Raw genomic sequence first — 19,663 nt, 5'->3', positions numbered from 1 at the left:
CTACCAGTTTTATCTCTTGGCTCCACACACCTTATCTAGTTAATGTCTTACAGACCCTCCAGCCTTGATCCAGCATCCTCTGACGCCGGCTGAGACCCGCAGAGTTCAGCAGGCACTGGATCAAAGCTCCTCTTTCAGATCCAGCTGTCAGGAGGGATCCCTGATCTCTCAGTTGAGGGGAAGAAAGTTTTGAAGTAAAACTGTCCTTAGAGAAGGGCTGCCCTAAAAAAGCCCCGAGGAAGGACTCTGTGTCAGGAGGTGGGCACGAATCAGCTGCTAAACGTTAATTTCTGCTGCTCCATTGCAGAAATCTTTTCAGTGTTAGTGCATCTGCTCACCAGCAAGACTTACACATTCATCACCCCCTTGGGGAGCTGAATGGCAGAGGGTCAGAAAACTTTATCATCAAGACCCACTGTCCAACAGACGCCTAGGTAACAAAAAAAGAAGTCTGAAATTTTTGGTAAACACATTTAGGGACTTTTTTGTATCTTTTTTAGGGAATACTTTTATTGAAATGACCTGTGGATCAGTCTGGGTGGCATGGATAATATCTATTTTTTTCCTTGTAGTCCTTCTCTATTCCCAGTGTTATATTAGTTAAACCTACAAGCAGAGTAGCAGAGCACACTTGAAAAGTGAAATATGAATGTAGTAGATGGGTTTCTTAGCATCAGCCAAACTGCAAATACTGGCTAGTATAAATGCGTTTAATAGTGTATAAATGTAATTCTGGAGTTTTGGTTTTGGCTTTTTTTCTTTTCTTTTTGGCCTTTAAAGATATCCACACCTTTCTGCTACATCTGACAGAGGGTCACAATCTTAAAAACTCTCAGATTTTTCCTTCACAGTGCAAAGCAAATGTTTGTTGAAACTTTGCATGTAAGCGTTCCTGAGGTCTGGCAGCGTGTGTGTGTGTATGCACACGTGTGTATGTTGCGTCACCTTCCTCAAGATAAATAGCAATGTTCACAACTGCAAGCTAAACACAATTGCAGCATAGAGCGTGGAGGGTTTGGGATTTTTACATCTTACTGTACCTTAAAAGTATAGAAATGTGGATTTCTATTTAGCTGCACAACGTGTCCATGTAGGTGCTGGTGTGTATATTAGTAGACAGAACAAGTAGCTGTCCATTTTATGCTGTACAGCGAGTAAATGTGGAATTAGAACTTTAGTGAGATCTATTAGAGTCATGAGGGAGACAACTGATGTAGAAAAATAGGCATTTTAGTGAAATGGATCATTATGAATAAAAGTTGATTTGAAAATATTAAGAAAACTTCTTAAAATTGTTTCAATAATATTGAAACATTATCAATTATTATTGAAACATTATAAACATCAAGGATTCAGAGTGAAACAAAATAGGAGGAAACAAAACCCAGTAGGAGAAGCAAACCAAAATACTGTTTTCACACTGTATCTTTTCATGAAATTTTCAATAAACATTAGAGTAATGTTGTCACATTACCACAAGATGTTTGGATTGCAGTGAAATAATAGAGTTCACTGCTAGCGTGTGCATTAAATAGAAGGCATGGAGTTGAGAAATGTATTAATTAGCTTTGTCACTAGTGTTTTCCAGGCTTTGACAAACAGCTGCTGCAGGTCACTGCTTTTTCCCTGTGCGTAGCCCTGATCAATGGTTTTCAACCTTTGTCTGCAGGCCTGAGGGGTCTACTGCTGAAAAGGTCCAAACAAGAAGCGAGTTCATATATCCAGCAAACAATTTTACCAAATTTCTAGAGAGGAAAATGTGTGCATGCAAGGGGGTTCCAACTCAAAGGCTCAAAATACATTGGCATAATAAATAAACAAAAATAGGAAGAAGCTCAACAGCAGAAATGAAAATTGTGTGATGAGCTTTGCATTTGCTTTCCTGCAAAACCCTAATAAATTTGCACAGCTGTAAATGTCTCTATAAGGAGCAGAGCCATGAGAAAGCACATACCAAACAATTCAAAGATCTGTCATTTTTAATGGTGCCCATTCCAAAGATGTATGACCTCTGGACCCACAAAAAAAACTCTCTTGATCAACACGTAGGTTACTGCAGAAGAAATTATTGCACCTGGAGGTCAGTATGAAATCCCAATTCCCTGGATATAGAGTTGTGGGCATTGCAGCGTGCTAACCTTTGTATCAAGGGCAGCCCTGTGGGACTCTGGGGAATAAACTTCCCCACTCACTCCCAGAAGCTTTAATCCTGCGAGCCCCAGCTCCATGGGGGTCCTTACCTCCGTCCCTCCAGGATGGCCATGACAACCACGGCAGAGCTTGCAAAGGAAGAACAATGTGAACAAGAGCAAAATTTACGTGATTGCACTGAAAGGGCACAATTACAGTGAAGTATCTTGTTGTGTGGAGGGCATCATACAGAAACAAAACAAGAACTACCAAGGGTACGCTAAACATTCAAATCTATTCTAACTTTCCCCTAATTATAAGCCATATTTTTACATATTTAAATATTTTAGTATGTACAAAGAGAATGCGTATGTATATTTACTTCTCAAGATAAGACAATGTTCCCTGCTTCCCTTTAAAGTTGTTGGCTGACCTGGAATTTAGCAGCCCTTTGGCAACATTGCCAGAACCTGCCTTCCTCCTCATGCATGTAGATTTTGATGAAGTAGCATGGAAGAGGAAGTGAAAGGAGATGCATAAAAAGGCCGTATATTTATGTATGCCTCTCAAGTGCACGGCTAGGTAAACCTACACAATCCTTACACATCCTTTACACTTTAAGATCCTGGACCATATTCTGTTCATCATGTGCTCACATCAGTCCGGACTCATCCATCATGATGGAGAGGCTAAAGGGAGGCTGATCTCAGGCAGAACCGCAAAGTTGTTGATCCCAATGGGGTATTTCAGGGTGATGATCAGCTCAGCTTACAGCTCCGGTACCAATGCCAGGCTCTTCCCGGGAAGTCACAAAACTACTCTGAAGTAAGCCGTTGTGGCTATGAGAAATGAGCCCCACAGTGTTACACACAGCAGTTTGAAATTTCAGATGATGAGAAACCCTTCTGTGACTGCGCATTTTCCTCTGAGTAATAGAAATGTCTAAGTTTAAATTTCAGCTGCCGTTTCTATTATCAAAGCTTACACTGGCAGCAGCCGTCTTCCTGAAAGCTACCAATTTGTGGCACTGTCATTGAGATGGTTTCAAAGGAGTGAGCCCACCTGATAGCTTCTAAATCTCCTTTGATTACTGAGATGCAAATGAGATGCTCTGCCAGCTCGGAGAGCCAGGAGACACATGCCTGTAACCCACACATATGGCGAAAGGATCAGAAAGAAAAGCTGAACACTGAAAGTCAGCACAGGTGCCAGAAGCTGGCAGAAGAGGAGTGAGGCTGAGAAAGGACCGCCTTGAACTTAATTAATTTGTCATTATCGTGTGATACGTGTGTTGATGCCAGTCACTGCAACGTTTTAGCTTACGTCTTTATCTAACCCCCTCTCCTTGCCCTGCTCGTAGTGCTGGGGAAGTCTCTCCCTGTCAGTCCACGAGATTTCTTCAGGATTCGATGATAAGTTTAGCCTCATAATGAGAACAAGAATAACTGTCTTCTTCCATTTTTCCTCTGTCTTTGAGATGTATAATTTAAATATGGGTTGTCCTAGCAGGAAAACAGCTCCCAAAAGCTCAGCAGCAACCACAGTAACGTGCTGGCTGTATCTTCTCAAGGTTCCTTTGAGTTCTCATTTTGGCTTCCTAGATGATTAAAATGTAGAAATTATTTTCTTGAACCTCTATAGAGTGTCTTGTAATTGCTTATAAAGACTACCTTTTCATATGTGACATCAACTTTCAGTCTCCTGAAGGAGTAAGAACCAGATTATGGGGACAGTAAGGTGACGGGACAATTCAGTGTGCACAGTCCAGTCCACCTGACACAGTGGATTCTGCCAGAACTTACCTGCAATTTAACTACATCAAAAGTTTCAGACATCAGAGGGTTTTGTAGCATTTACATTAGATATATAAGTCCAAAGCTTAAATCTTCAAAATTCCTACTGTGGTATTGCTTAATCTTCAAGGTGCCCACAGTTGTAGCCCAGAACAGTGTGTGCCTTTTTCACACTGACATCACTTTGTGGTTCAGAGGAATCCTGTGATTAATGGACTAAAAGGAGGTTCCAGATGAGTAAAACTGGGTGTCCTGAATCAGTCCCCAAAGTACGGTGTCCTGCACTTATACTGTTGAACTCTGTCTTGTTTCTATTACCCCAGACCTCAATGATGTCCAGGTCTTTCTGCACGCTATCTGGATCCTTTTCTGCATTGATGAGTTCCTGCAGTCAGCAAATTTTATTAGTACAACCTAAGAAAATGGCTCTACCCTTTCCTTGTTGTTTGAGTCAGCCCAACAGGGCTGTTATTGCTTTCTCCCCTTTCTTAAATTTAATTACTACATGTGCTGCCTTACTCAAACTACTGCCCTCAACTTGATCTGTCTACAGCATGCCACTAAGAAGAAAATCCACGCTGCGGTGGCTAGTGGCTCTTGGCCACATCTCACCTTCGCCCCCAACAAAGCCAGGCACAGATGCTGCTTTCTGCAGAGATAACACCTTTGTATTTTCACATGCAGCGCAGTGCCAAGCCAGCAGCACTTGCCTGCTTGTCTTCAGAAAACGCCATTATTGATTTGTTCCGACGGAGTGGCTAATTGGGTCATATGGAAAGTGCTGGCTGGCTGCTGCCGGGACGGAGCGCTTTGCAGCTTCTTACCCCTTCCGTGACACCAGACACACACGCCGTGGGAGCGCTGCCTTTCCGTGCACGGTGACCAGGTCCCAGCTCCCACCGTAGCCAATTTGTGCCATCCTGAGACTGCAAAGCAGGCGGAGGGCTGGCCCATCCTCTTGCCTGAGGCTCACCCCTGGCTGCAGAAATCCTTAAATAGCAGAGAGTTGCTGCTGTGCCTGCTAGGGCTCACCTTTCCGTGACCTGGCAGGGAACATTGCCTGCGGGAAGGGGACAGTGTCTTTCATTGCCTCTCAGGGTTTCCCAGTTTCCCACCTGCACAGCTGCACTTCTCAGTGTGCTTTTCCTAGACCCCTCCAAGGCCGAGCAGCACCTCTGCTGTGATTTTCAAGAGGTTTGGGTCTGGGTCTGCACAGAGGACCCGAGGGGTGTACATTGCCTGGATTTTGCACACTGAATGAGTATTCATTGCTCCAGAGCACGCCTTCCTTTCTCAATCGTATTCACATTTTTTTCTCAATTGGAAGTTCTCCCCTCCTGTATACCCTTGTCTGGGCTCCACCAAACACATCTCCCAGGAAAACCAGGTTTCCAAACTTTAGATGAGTAATTGCTTCTATACATGTCACCGATAGAGCTGGCTGCCACCACAGTCTCTCTTCAGTGGTACAGTTTCTGTATTGCCCTGAACTGGATCAAAACCCCAAGCTTTTATTCTCTTCTTCCCCGTATTTATTTTGGAATTACTGACTCATTTTATTTCATTTGACAAGGTGAAACTGTTTCTGATGGCTTTTTTTGCATATTTCTACCAGTAAGGGATTCACAATTTTGAGGTCAGAGAGGACCATTAGGATCATCATGGTTTAGCTTTCTCATAACACTGAGTCAGAGACTTCAACCACTAATTTCTGCACAGAGCCTGGAAGTTTATTTTACCTATGATACATCATTTGTAAGACAAAAAAAGAATGAAATGTCTCAGGTAACAGAGAGTTCACCATCTGCATCTGGACCCACATCTGTTTCTTTTGTATACAGTGGAAATTTTACAGTACAATTTCTGTGCATTACAGACCTGCTCCTAAACCTGAAGTGATTCTGTAAAAGTCAATAGAATTATTCCAGGTTGACATAAGTGTAGCTGAAATTATCAAAAATTGCTATAAAAATGCCAGTGCATAAAGATTTTGATACAAAATTGTTTGTGACAATGTCTTATGCTCCTAATAATTCTAATGTCTATAAATCAGAGATACCATGAAGTCATGTGTTTATTTGACAGGGTACATTAATTTCAGCCTTTTACTGCAGGAAAAATACTTTATTGTCAGGAACTGTAATGCCCTTTCAAACAGTATTTATATTCCGTCTGTTTTCAGTTCCGGTCTGTGGGACATGTTCTCTTTTAGTGCAACTGGATAAAATACCTTTGAATTCTGTTGATGACTCCCCAGTTCTTACTGGCAAGAGAGTGAGCCCACGTGTATACATGCATGCAGCACACAATAAATCTTACAGCATTCTTCTTGTCAGCTTTATTTGGGCCAATATTTTTCTGATCATTAAGTAAGATAGCAGGGTTTTTTCATTATTATTACATACAATGTTCGCCTGGATTTCTCCCTTTTTAATTTCTCCCTGTATATTTTGCTTTGCATTTCTTGAAAACTGCGTAGAACTCAATTATTTGCTAAATGTTTTTAGCAATAAAACAGAACATTTCTGTATTTATTGTCTTTGGAAGAATAGCACCAAGGCCATTAGAAAAAGGACTGTAAATCACAGCAGCAGATTTAAAGCACCTATGTCCTCATCTTTGCTTCTACATATAGAAAGACATTTGTGTTTATTTTGTTTCAGTACGATGGGGCAGAAGGAGAAGCCTCCATGTCAGATCTCTGCTGACGTGATTAGAGCAGTCACACTGCGAACAAAGGTTTTAGGGTGCTTATTCAGTACGCGGTGGTAGAGAAATATATTTGTCCGCAGTATAATGCCTAAGGTGCAGGAAACACAGGGAGCTGATGGAGGAGAGAAAGAGGGGGGAGAAAAAAAAAATAAAAGCCTGGCATTGAAAAAGCCGATATCAGGCGTAGCGGACTTGACAACATGCATTTGGACAAGTGCCCAGACCGTGGACTACGCATCAGTCACAGCTTACTGGGTGCCATTTCCCAGTATCCATATCCCTCCCTGGAGCAAAAAGCTGCCCAGAAATGAGCATTTCTCACTGTTTCTCCCTTTGGGAAAGAAAATGCCAACATTTAACATTTTGGACAAAATGAGCAGCAGCCAGTTTCCCAACAGCTCCTGTGCCAAGTGAGACAGTGCGTGCGTGCCTGTGTCGGGGGGCTGAAATTACTCCCGTTGATTATGGTGCAAAATAACAAAATTTAAAATAATGGTTATTTTGTTGCTATTGCCTGTAATAATATGAGACTTCCTTAATGATCAAAATGTTAACACCTTATTTGGGTGAAAGGTTCCGACTTATTTCAGGCCCTCTCACTCACTGCACTTTGAGGTAAACTTCCAAAATTTAAACTTCCATCAGAGGAGCCCATTAGTTTGAGTTCTTCATATTATACTGTGGAGAGATCCCAATTACCAAAAGAAACATAAAGTAGATTGTGATTAAACTTCAAAATGTAATTTAGCAGAAGGTATGCGCTTGAACTCTGAACAATGAACACTTATGAAACACTTTCACTGCCTATTTAAGCCTATTGAATTGATAACAGGCTAAATTAACTTTGGCAGTCCATCTTTTTGCCAAGTTCTCCCACTTAGACTAATTTTAAGAGTCAACCCTTGGAATGATGAATCTATGTTTTATTATGGGCAGTGTGTTGCCCAGTATGGGAAAAGATCTTAGGCCAGCAAGGCAGAAGCCATTAGAAATAACGTGCCTTGCTCCTCTGCGGCCAGAGTGCAAATGCTTAAAATGTTCTGGATTAATCCGAGAAGGAGCACTGCTGAACTGCTCTTTCCCTCCTTGAGGGATGACGCCTGGCAAAGGATCCAGCGCTTGTGCAGAGACCAGCAGTTAGTGGCTGTGATGATGTTTGTCTGGAGAAGTCTTAGTTCACCTTTATTCAAATGAAAGGAAATACCAGGGCAGGCTGGTTCCAGGGGAGTGTTTGCTGTTAACAGCCTCTGCTGAGCAGCTGTGGTTTCTGGCCAGCCTTAGCCTTAGCCATTCTGAATTTTAAGGGCCAGATTCTGGTATTTTTATCCAGCTAAGTACTCACAGGTGCATTATTTTTTTACAACAAGTACTGTAGTTTTCTTCCAAATACCCTGTGACTTTCAGGGGGGAAAAATGTGTTTCTTAGGTCAACCAGGAGGACAAGTTTTGTGTTTAGCTACATAGGTGTAATTTCAAACTTCAGTGTCCTTAACTCTGACAGATGACAGCACAGTTGGAAACTCCCTTGAGACCTGTGGACATCCAAGTTGGGGGCATAATTTCGTCTACCCAGGAGCTGGGCAACAGGCCTATGCTGTTTCTGAACTCGGAGACTATTGTGTTTAACCTGTTTTGCCCATGTTGCTCTCCTGCATGCATGTGTTGTTAGTGATTTTGGTTTTAATAAACAGGATGCCTATGAAGGCTGGGTCATCAAGAAAAAGAAAAAAAATCCAGATGGATTCACATGGCAAATATGAGCAGCACCTTCTAATTCTGTTGTTTCACTACTCCGTTTGCATCAGATTGTTTCTGGCTTTTGCATAGATGAATGGCAAGAGAAAAGACTGGGAAGGGTAGATGATGGCTGAAAAACTGAACAAAAATCAGTCTACTAAGCTGGCCTGATGTCTGGTTGTTTCTGCTGAAGTGGAATGATGGACCAGGTGGCATAGGATGGAGAGTGGGGATGACCAGTCTCAAATAATCAGGTTTAGACTTTCTCTTTCCTGTTTTCATACCCTCTCTGAGGAATTTGCAGGTCTTAAATTATATACATGTGTTGCAACCTTAAGGTTGGACTTCACACGCTTTACATCAGTATTGCAAACGCTGTAGTCTGCTAATAAAATGAACGTAGTGTAGCACGAGTTCTCTCTGTGTCTTGCCTGTAATCCTAGTGCTGTGGTGTGGTATCATTCCAGGTTTTCCTCTGATTTCTCATTAAACCGAGTAGTAGCAGCTCTGCTTTACAGAGGCAATTCTTCAAAGCGGGTTAGAGAGATTCTTAAATGTGCCCACTTAAAATTGACAGCTGCACACCAGCCCTCTTTTATTCCTAGCAGAATAAGTGATATTAATCTTCCCCTTCTTGTATTAAGGGAGCAAGGGGATTTTCCTGATGTATTTGGTGATTTTTCTTCTCATGCTAAATGTGCAGAAAGATAAATCCACTGATTTTATTGGTGCTACAAAGATTTACATTTATTTGTGAAAGAGGAGAACCAAGATCATAAACGATCTGTTCTGGTAATAAGAATCCACGATTCGTTTCCCTGCTTCGTGGCTATTTATTTCTCTCCCATTTTAGCTCAGATTTTTCAAGGCTTTTCAGAACGACTGAATTCAGCATATCTGAGAGTTGCCAGCCCGACAGCTCTGCAGACTGTAGTCTCCTGTTTACTTTACACACAAAACAGGTGCCACCGAGGCAGTAATGCAAGCTCGCCGTATTTCAGCAGCATTGCAATCTGCTTGCTTCTCCACTTATGCAGAGGTAGGATATAAACAGTTCAGTTTTCACGATTCTTTACTTCTTGGCTTCTTTGCAGAGGAAGGGTGCCAGTTACTAGACGCAAACTGTTACTGAGAAAGGATGCCAATTGCTACCAGGCATGGTGATTTTATGAAATCCATATCTGTCTGCAAGGAGGAACACAAACATCAACAATTACTTTACAGAGTAAACAGTCCTCTCGTAACTACGTGTGTCACACTGCTGAACTGGGTTTACTGTACATGAAAAGCTCCTCAGACTCCTATTACGGTTTTCATAGCTGAAAACCGGCTATAGGAAGCGTTGCAGGTTAAAATATGTTGTCATCTATTAAAGGACTAATTGCTGCTCTGTTGAGCTGCATTTCTCAAGGAGGCTCAATTTCATAGTGTCAGTCATCTATGAATGGCTAAAGCAGAGATATTTCTGTTGCCAGCATCCTGGTCTGCTGCTGATGCTTCCTCTGACGGGCAGTGTCCCGTGGGAAAGCAGGGTCCCACCTGTATGGCCAAGTGTGTGCAGACTTGTACGTGGGGGGACCAGGACAAGCCTCCACCGCTCTGAGTCTGTACCTGGAAATGTCCTGACCAGCTCATTCCTGGAAAGTGACCGCAGAACATGAACATCCCTGAAATCGCATTAGTGTCTCAAAATTGGTCTTCAAAGAGACAGAGGGACGCATGAGTCTGGTGGGGAATAGAGAAGATACATAGGGTTGAAACTTCCCATTGCATTGTGGACTGAGTAAAGGGTAGCTGGCATTTGCACTGTCTCACCAGAGAGAGGGGATACCCTGTCCACCTCATAAAATAACTTTAACTTTATCCTGCCACATCCTTCATCCTTGCTTGCTGGCTCTACAGTGACAGTTGCAAGGGGGGAGGGCTCCAGAGCCGATTCCCATTTCTTGCATCCCCACCTGCTTGGGAGAGGAAGCTTCCTGCTATCAAGGGCTTTGCACATCTTCTTTCCCACAACAACCATGGCCAGGGAATCAGGGAACAAATGTTACAAGCCAGGGTCATGATCTCGGGAGTGAGTGAAGCATCAGGAGAACCCATTTGAACTGATCACCATCTGAAAGGCAGGTCCTGGGATCCTCTTTCTAAATTTGTTTGCACAGGATGGAAAAAAATGATATTTCCATGGGGAAGGAATAAAGTGAGTCCACGCTGATGACAGGTATTTGTCTTGTTTTGCCAACAGCAAGTCCTCTTTCCAAAAGAGTGGCATTTGCACTAATCCCCATTTGAGCCTGAAACAATTAGCCGATCTGTGCTTTTCAGAGGCAGAACACAGTGTGGAGCCTTTGTATTTATTTGTGTCAGCAAACAAGTATGTGGGTCCGTGCACAAACACACTTGAGATGTCACCCAGATTATGCTCTATTTTCAATCTGGTTGCTGTTTTTCTGGTGCTACAACTGGCCTGCAGCATGCAAGGGGACAATACTGGGTCCATCCTCCTCCATGTGTTAATTACTGGTACGGTGTTGGCAGATCACTTCTTTTTAGGGCCCGGATCAGAGCAGAGGTGAGCAAACTTTTGGTTTATGCTCTAAAGGAGCTGAGGTCTGTCCTGGGCTCCCAACCCTCCGTTTGCATGCACAAAGTTTTTGTATTGCTGAATGGTTTTACTTTATAAATTATGAAAACAACTGAATCAATAAATATTAACATAATGTGTATTGCCTTGGCAACATGGCACTTGACAGAAAAATTAAAAACAAATTATATAAACCACCCACAGTGGGGAGCTTTACAGGAGATAAACCTGCTGTTGTTGCTGCCAGAAGAACAAATCATTTGGAATCGGAACAAAAGCAAACAGTCCAAAGTTAAACAACATAAACCAAAGGCACCTTTCCCCAGACAGGTCTGTGCTAATCTTCAGGTGCTGTGTGCTAGAAATGAGGCTGTTGCATCCCATCAGAGTGACTTACCAGGGCTGGCATCAGTTGCTTGCAAAAACTCAGCTGGTTCCCTAACACTCCTTTTGGGATCAGTCTATACAACCAGATTCTTTTGAAGAGTCTATTTCTCTTAAGAGATTTTCTCCCACCGTATAAACTTGCAGGACCAAGTCTGAAAACACATGGTGATGAACCAAATCATTGTCCAAGCACATGCATGTCCCATTGGATGATTTGCCACGATGTATTTCATCAGTTTTAATTAACGTTAACTCATCAGATACTTGGTACAAGTATGATTTCTGGGAAGCAGCTGGGTCCACATTTCCTGGAGTTTAGTCTCTAGGAAAGTGTTGCTAAGTCTTGGTACCACACAGAGGGGTTAGTAAATAGAGAATTGGTGTAAGCTTGGCATTTGACTCTAGCTTAGTGCAATAATTTCCTTAACAACTTGAATATTCGTCAGATCAACTGAGTTATACAGTCTGTTCTCATACACTGCATAGTTTCTAATGAATCTGAGTGCACAACCTTTCTACATAAATGAACTTGAGACGTCATCTCAGATTGCGTTGCACTTTTAACATGAAACAATTGTTTCTGTTGTTTTAGTGCTATAACCAATATCATGCCATTAAGATTACTTGATACTAAGTTGTATGCACATTGCATTAAAAAAAAAGACTTTTTATGGCTGAGCCCCTTACTTGTGCATACTGTGCCTTCCACGTTAGCTTCTCCCCTGAATATTACACTATTTCCAAAGATGCGCCTTAAAGAGTGTTACTTTTTGACAGGGACAGAACTGTAACTCAATGATTGTGGAGCAATCTCTGGCTTGTGAAGATCAGTGCTAAACTGTGCCTAGAAATTGTATGTAATACATTCTTATGCAGAGGGTACAGGCTTGGACATGCATAACTTAATTTATTAAAGTTAGAATATATTTTAGACCACATGCCCTCTGAAGCAGGAAACAAGTAATCTGATTTTAAATTAATTTGCTAGAAACACAGAACGACATTTGAAAGGACTGGTACAAACCTGACAGTCCAAAAGTATTTATATGGAGAGCAATTTGCTTAACCAACTGCTTCCTTTGTGTCATCTGTTCTTTCAGATAGTTATATTTGGAATAAAGTGTTTTTCTGCTCCTGGTACCTCTTGAGGGACTTCCTGTGGTGATGTGGCTTTAGAACTGAGGCAGGTAGGCTGCAGCTCCCTGGGGAAGGGAAACTCGCTTAATACCTGAATAACGTTGAATGTCAGTCAAGCCAAAGAAAAAAAAAGGTGGACAAGTGAAAGATAAATAGGTTTAAATAATTACTGTTGAAATCCTGTTATGCTTGTAATTTTTTTCTCAGCATGGAAGTCCTTCTGTAAGCAATTCAGCACAATCCTTTGAAACCGGCTAGAGTTTTATTAATGTTTTAGTAGCAGCATTAGTAATGGCATGAACAATGGTAGTGCTGTGATGAGCTATGGAGTTTTCAGAGAAATCCCTGTCTTAGGTGAATCAATAATGCCGCACTGATTTACACCAGCAGAGAACCTGGGCCTCCAGATGTAGGGACCAACCCTGCAAGCAGACTCTCCTCTGCCATTAGTTCTGGGAGTACTTCTACGGAGCTCAGCAGCAATAATCATCACCCCAGGAAGAAGTGGCTGGATTTAATGGCACCACTCATACTAACAAGCACTGGGTCTAGTCAGATGTGTTTGCAGAAAAAAAATTATTGCTCTGATTCCAGAGTCCATCCCTTTTTAGGGAAGTACTTAAGGATGTGCTCTCCTTTCAACCTGCAGTTAAGTCCTGTTGGCATCAGGGGGTGCAAAGTAGTCTTACGTGTTTTGCTGAATAGGAGCTTCATACATTTATGTGTTTACCTGCAGTTTTTATCTACTTTTAGATACCTTTTATCTCTTCCAGTGAACTTTGCATTTTCCTCCCCTTCAGTGTGTATCTTGTCTCCTCTGGGTGTGTTTTTTTCCACACTGTTTCAAGCAGACTCGTAGCACAGTGTTGGTATTGCACTCCTGCCTTTCTCTAGCTGTAACACTGAGTATCGCCGCCTGATCGCGCGACTTCAGAGTACACCCCTCGGTTATTCGACTAAACTGCAAGCACCTTTCTGTGCGCTTCAGGTCACTGGAGGAAGTTTGTGTCTCAAAACCAGACTCAAAATGGAGATTGCAAGGGAATTTCCTCCCACCCCAGCAACAACAGCTCAGAAAAAAAGTTGGCCTATTTGTATTTCCATTTTCTACAGCCAGATATCTTGACATATCCGGTTGCTAAAGCTCAAAAGATACAGCATAAGCTTGTGTTATCTTGTTTCTTGCCATTTTCCTTAAGATGTCGTCCCCTGACAAGTATAGTCCAGGCTATTTTCTCTTCTAGCTGGGGAGTTCTCCGTAAGAACTAAGCATGCTATCAAAGAAAAAGAAAATAAACCCATCTAGGATTATTTCCAGCAGGAAAAACAGCTGCAGCTGAGGGGGCAGCGATGCCAAAGCCCAGGCGTCCGGAGTCAGAACTCTGAGATTTGTGAAGAGTTAAGTGAGTTGCACGTGGATAAGCAGTTGAAGGCTGAGCCACCACCTCCAGTAGGGCAAAAAGAGGTAACAGAAGCAACTTTCCTACCTGATACTGCATGCAATTCATTGCACCAGCTCCATAGTGCATGTCACTGATTTATGTGGGGTTTATGGGTTGTTTATACGTGTTTGTCAAGTGGTAGGAAAGCAATAGTACGTAGTAGGTATTACAGACTTAGTAAAGAAGAGAGAGGATTTTGTTGTTATAAAAATAATTGGAAAGCTTTGAAAATGTGCGTTATAAATTAAGATGGGATTCCAAGAAGCTTGGGGACAAAAAACACAAAATCACCTATAATATTGCTGTCTTATTTTAGGAGCAAATAAGTACGTGTCTTCCTACTGAAAAGTAGCTCTAAGAATGGCATCTGCTGACTTGGCAGATCTGTACCTTGAGTTCACTGGAGGGCATCTGCTATCTGTCACAGATTACCATTTCTTTTCCTGTTAGCACATAGACCCAAGAAAGGTGCAACAATTTAAGTAGCTGATATGAAGATACTAGCTAAATAGTAAGCCTTGGTGTCATTCACTTGATGTTGGCCAAAGTGCAGCTCACTCATTGTTTCTTGATGTGTACACATTGACATTTATTTTCTATTTGTAGGTTTATGTTGTCCTTATAAACATGAATACCAAAAGTACATGTATTTGTGCTGTACACTGAGTGACTCCAGGCTTTAAATTCCCTGTATCCTACTTGCTGACTTGTTGGGGTTTTTTCCCATTCAGATTTAGCATTTTATTAATATTGCCTTTATTATTAGAGAGTGATGGATTCCTCTCTTTGAAATCAGGAACTGGAGGTTTTGGGTGATGTCCTGGGAGTTTGGGGAACTCCATAGCTCCTTGAGATTGGAACCAGTGGTGGTTTTGGGGGACTGAATTAATGAAAGGGAAAGGATGACGTAGTATCAACATGCATCACACCTCTCCCAATTCTGCTATGAAACTGCTGGCAAGTTTCTGACCAGCAGGAGCAATCCCATGGAGAAATCTTGACAGGACAACAGGAAACAGACCCATCACAGAGCCAGAGCTCATCTTCTCCAGGCCTGCTGATTCATATTGTCATATGGGGTGGAATTTACTGAACTAAATGTAGACATCTGCATCTGAACTTGTCATCTGAGGCCCCTTTATAGTCAATGAGGATCTGGAGCCAATGTAGTTAGGTAAATGTGTCTCATCTCTGACTGAAATCAACATTTAAATTAGGTCAGATGAATCATCTTCTAAAAGTGCCTGTTTCTCTCTATTGACTATAAAGGGAGCCCAGGGTAACTAGATGAGTTGGACACTTAGGTGAGCTAAATTCCACCCACAGTAACCAGAAATCCTTCAGCCATGAAGCATTTCTTTAAGGAGCAATCCTCCTTGCCAGAATACTTCTTGGCATATCGAACGTCATCTTCAGAAAGAAAAGGTCCTGAACTTTAGAGGAAGGAGACTCAAATATTTGATATCCTGGTCTCAGGAAAAAATGTATACATATTTATCAAAGAAACCCAAAACTTTAAAATAATGAGATGAAGCGTTATAACTAGGAGGAATTAGAAGAAGGTTTCAAGAATTTTTCTCTCAGGGGATTAGGTATCCTTCATGTTTAAATGTCTTTTTGAGATAAATAAACCCTGCGATCCTAACATGGAGGCTGGAAAACTGTGTCCTTTTTTAGTGCTATAATGAAATGTCATGATAAATCAGGAACATTCTAGCCTTGATATATTCAGCAACATCGTGATAAAGAAATAATCCCCATTTCCTCCCTCAACTTTCAAAGGGTCCTGGGACACAAATGTCACCTTTCTGTAGTAGAGTATAATTGATTCTATTTGCGGCTGCTTAGAAAGAGGTGGAGGAATATGGCAATAATCCAGGGATGAGTTGAAATCAAACGGAAGTTCACATGAGGCTATGAATGCCAACATGAAAGAGCAAAGCCCAAAGGATGCTATTTTTGAAGGCCAGATCTTGCGTGGACATTACATACTTACAGTCCTCCTATTCAGAAGTAATCTTTGTGCCGGCACACAAGGACATGCTAATCATCTTTTTGATGAATGTCCCAAGAACTTGCGACTAGCCAAATAAAGCCAGCAACTGCGAGGAAGTAACAGATTCGGTATGCCCAAGAGGCAGGGCTTTGAGTGATTCAGTCAATAACAGGAAGCATTGAATGTGTTCTGAATAAAACACTGTTGATGTCAGTAAAGGATACATTACATGATTAAAAATTCATCCTGTATAAATCATCAGAAAGACACCATAGAAATAAAATCATTGATGTCACAGGTGGATAAGACCTCAGAGAACAAATTGGTTGATATCTCTGCCAAAACACTGCCCCATAAAATATTTTGTACAGCTTTGTCAAATCTACCTTTAAATGTATCAGGCAACTCAGACTTCTTAATTTACCAAAGCTAACAATTCACTTGCTTAGAAAAAATCTCATGGCTGGGTATATTGCCTTAATAACCAGCCCTTTTTAATTTTTTTTTTCCCTTTCAAAGTACCATTTCATTACTCTCTTTTACCAATTTTATCCATCATTCTCCTTTTATGAATTAATATCACTTAATTTAATAGACTGTTGTTTGCTTCCTTTTGTCTTTGGCTTACCCCCTGTAGTCACACACCATTATTCTTTCATTTCATTATTTCTTGTAAATGAGTATCTCTGTGCCCTTTATCTACTTTTTTTACCTCTTTCTTTGCAACTCCCTCAATTGTTTCTTTTTGGAGTTGTTTTGCCAAGAAGTAAGCACAGTATTCCAAATACAACTTCCACAGAACTGTAAAGAGAGGAAATAGTATCTCATTATCTAGACATGATGCTTTTATGTAGGTTTTCTGCATTGTTATATCCCACTGCAAAATCACATCTAATTTTTTAATATTACTCCAGGTTTCTAGGATGTCCATTGAAATTTTCCTGGAACTCTCTCATTTGTACTGTTTTGAGTCAAGTCCCATTTTGCTATATTCTCTCCATGTTTCGCTTCTCTTTTTCTTTCTTCTTCCTCGTTTTCAATACTCTCTCCAATTTAATGTTATTGGCTAACATGAGGATTATATCGGTCAGTACCTCTTCTGTATCTTTAGTGAAGATAATGCTGACTAATACCTACAGATCTCCTCCTCTGAAGACAAAGTTTGTGTTATATTTGCACCCTTAGGATGGCTTTTCTCCACGCGGCAATGGGTGAATCCCAGCCAATTACAATTTGTTTTAAAAGTAGACTTTTCTGTAATAGACATCCAGATATTTTCTTAAGGTTTATATATCATGTCAATTTGATAGATTAAGGCTGTGATCTTCAGAGGTGAGGGATAGAGGAAGGGAGATAAGAGAGTTAAGTCTTGAGCAAACATCAACTTTCAATGAGATTTCAGCATCTCACTGCTAAAGGCTTTTTGAAAAACCCATTCAGATCAATTTGCCACTATTACAGACACAAGTGGTGGGTGTGGAAGCCCTGTCTGGGTACTTAAAATAGCCACTCCACCCAGAAACACCTTAAAAACTACCCTCTGCAGCATGAATTTATGCACTAGTGGGAGGTCTCCCAAAGGGGCTTCTGACCGTTGTCTCTGCCTGGTACACCTCTTCCACTCACTTATTCCAAGAAAGAAAGAGGAGATTCTGTATTTGTCCTTTTTGCCTTCTTTTGGCCTCTTTGCACCCCATTTGTGCACAGTACCCTTAGCATACAGGAGAACCACCTCACTGCCTTTACGTCTCTATGACATTTCACTCCGAGAAAGCACTCTCCTTTTCTCCTCTGAGTCTTTATTTAATTTACTTTAATCACAGGCTACAGTAAGTGTTTAGTGATCTGTGATTCCCATGATTATTCCCTTTTCCTCTTCTCTAAGCTCACTATTGTGTTTACTTATTGCTGCTCTCCTGGCCTGTTTCCAGTTTTCCATGAACATTCACTATGGATTGCTAATGGTGTGTTAACTTGGTGTATCATTGGATCCCTTTATGCCCTACAATGTGCCTTGTCTGGAACTGCTGATTTGCATATGTTTCAGGCTTTCTAGATGTTTCTCTGCTTACATTTGTATTAATTCTAACAGGCTCTCCCCCCTCTTTTTATTGATCCCCTTGTTGGATTCTTTTAAAAAGAATTTATTTTCTTAGGCAACTGAATTTTGATTAGTTACATCTCCCTCATCAATTGTTACTATGTCTCTAGCTCTTTTCTTTCCATTACTGAGTTCATGAAAACCTTCTTAATCCCTTTAACCTTTCTGGCAAAGAGTAACCTTTGCTTCTTTCCTACAAGCTTTCCTAATCTTTCCCTCCTCTCTCACATGTATGGTTCCTTCTTTTTCTAGTCCCAGTTCAGACCCTCAAACCTTTGTCTAGTGTTTTCTGAATCCATGTTCGCTGCCTCTTCTTCTTTGAAGGCTTTTCAGAAGAAATCGTGTGTTGCATGATCCCCATCTCCCTTTGACGCTGATGGATTCTAATATTTTCTGAAAACTCCTCCTGATAAATAACTCTTGAGAATTCTTGATTCTTTAAGCTGTTTTCCTTGTAGTCTATTATAATTGCACTGTACCGTGTTCTGTGAATTTCCTAACCTGTCTCTGCTAAATCCATCTCTCTCATTGGCAATGCTATCGAGCTGAGGTTGTTCTCACAGTTTTCTTTGATTTCTGTCTGTTGGTAAGAATTAGGTCCAACAAGGCCTCTTTTCTCATTGGAACCCCTATTTTCTACATCCTACAGCTGTATATGATTTAGGACTATTTCGGTGATCTGTGTTTTGACGTCTCCATAACAGAACAGATAACGACTAAATGCATTCCCTAATGAACAGTATCAGAAAGTTCTGACTGTGCTAAAACTTAGTATGATATTTTTTCCACCATCATATACCGTTGGTAGTCTGTAGAAAATGGGCTCTGTATGACAGCTGCATTCTGAATATGGATTTTTTAGAAGCTTTATCCATGTCTTTCACCTGTGCTTTCTGTTCTGACTCTCTTTTTAAAAGGTCTCTTCTCGATTGTTTGCAGTCCTTTTGAGTAGAGCATTAAAAACCCTAGCCAAGACTATGACCTTCTGGATGCTGCAGCTAATTGCAAGCAAGTAGCTTCCATCCCCGCTTGCAAGCATTGCTGGAATGTTCAATCTTGCCCATTTTACCCCAAGTTCAGCATTTCTCTGAATTCAGTTATAAATTTTGCATTGACTGTGTATACTGGAAAACAGAGGGCCCGTTTTCACATTAATAATAAATATATAAAGCTGTACCTATTCTCTAACTGCATCACCATCATCATGAAAATAATATTTTATGTGTACGTGCCATCTCTCATATAACTATCTCACAGGTTGTTTAAAAGCATGGGTAAGTATTATTGTCCTCTTTTTTTTTTTAAATGGAGACAATAGTATTGCAAGATAAAGCACAAAAAGACTTCAGTAGGTACTCAGAGAACAGAATAAGACAGCTAACAAATAACCCACCTCTCCTGACTCCTGCTTATAGCTATTTTGCATTGATATGACCCATAGAAGATACCAGCTTTGGTGTTGCCCACTTATGCTGAATAGTGCTCTAATACAGTCAGAAACAAACTGTGAGCAGGGCTGGGCAAATATTAAATCTTTCACTTTAGTGGCCAAGCTGAGTAATCAAGTAAAATATAATTTTGGATTAACACAAAATAGAAATGTTTTATTTTTGCTAGTAAAATAAAATAGGGGGGGAAAAATCC

The 19,663-nt window shown here is 41.1% G+C and overlaps 1 protein-coding gene across 3 annotated transcripts in view; it reads left to right on the top strand.

Moving 5' to 3' along the window:
• The window catches only part of SCN5A (sodium voltage-gated channel alpha subunit 5), a 175,662-nt gene that overhangs the window by 106,503 nt on the left and 49,496 nt on the right, over positions 1-19,663 (top strand). The window contains exon 17 of one of the 3 annotated variants that reach the window (XM_050891806.1): positions 13,802-13,930. In XM_050891806.1, coding sequence (XP_050747763.1) covers positions 13,802-13,930 — 129 coding nt within the window. Of the gene's footprint in view, positions 1-3,326; positions 3,336-13,798; positions 13,946-19,663 lie in introns of all 3 variants that reach the window. The other 2 variants (XM_050891805.1, XM_050891807.1) reach the window with 2 other exon arrangements.

This window comes from Gymnogyps californianus, chromosome 2 (genome assembly GCF_018139145.2).
Source record: "Gymnogyps californianus isolate 813 chromosome 2, ASM1813914v2, whole genome shotgun sequence".
Classification (NCBI taxonomy): Eukaryota; Metazoa; Chordata; class Aves; order Accipitriformes; family Cathartidae; genus Gymnogyps; species Gymnogyps californianus.
The sequence above is the reverse complement of the archived record's forward strand: the minus strand, read 5'-3'. Positions and strand labels throughout refer to the sequence as shown.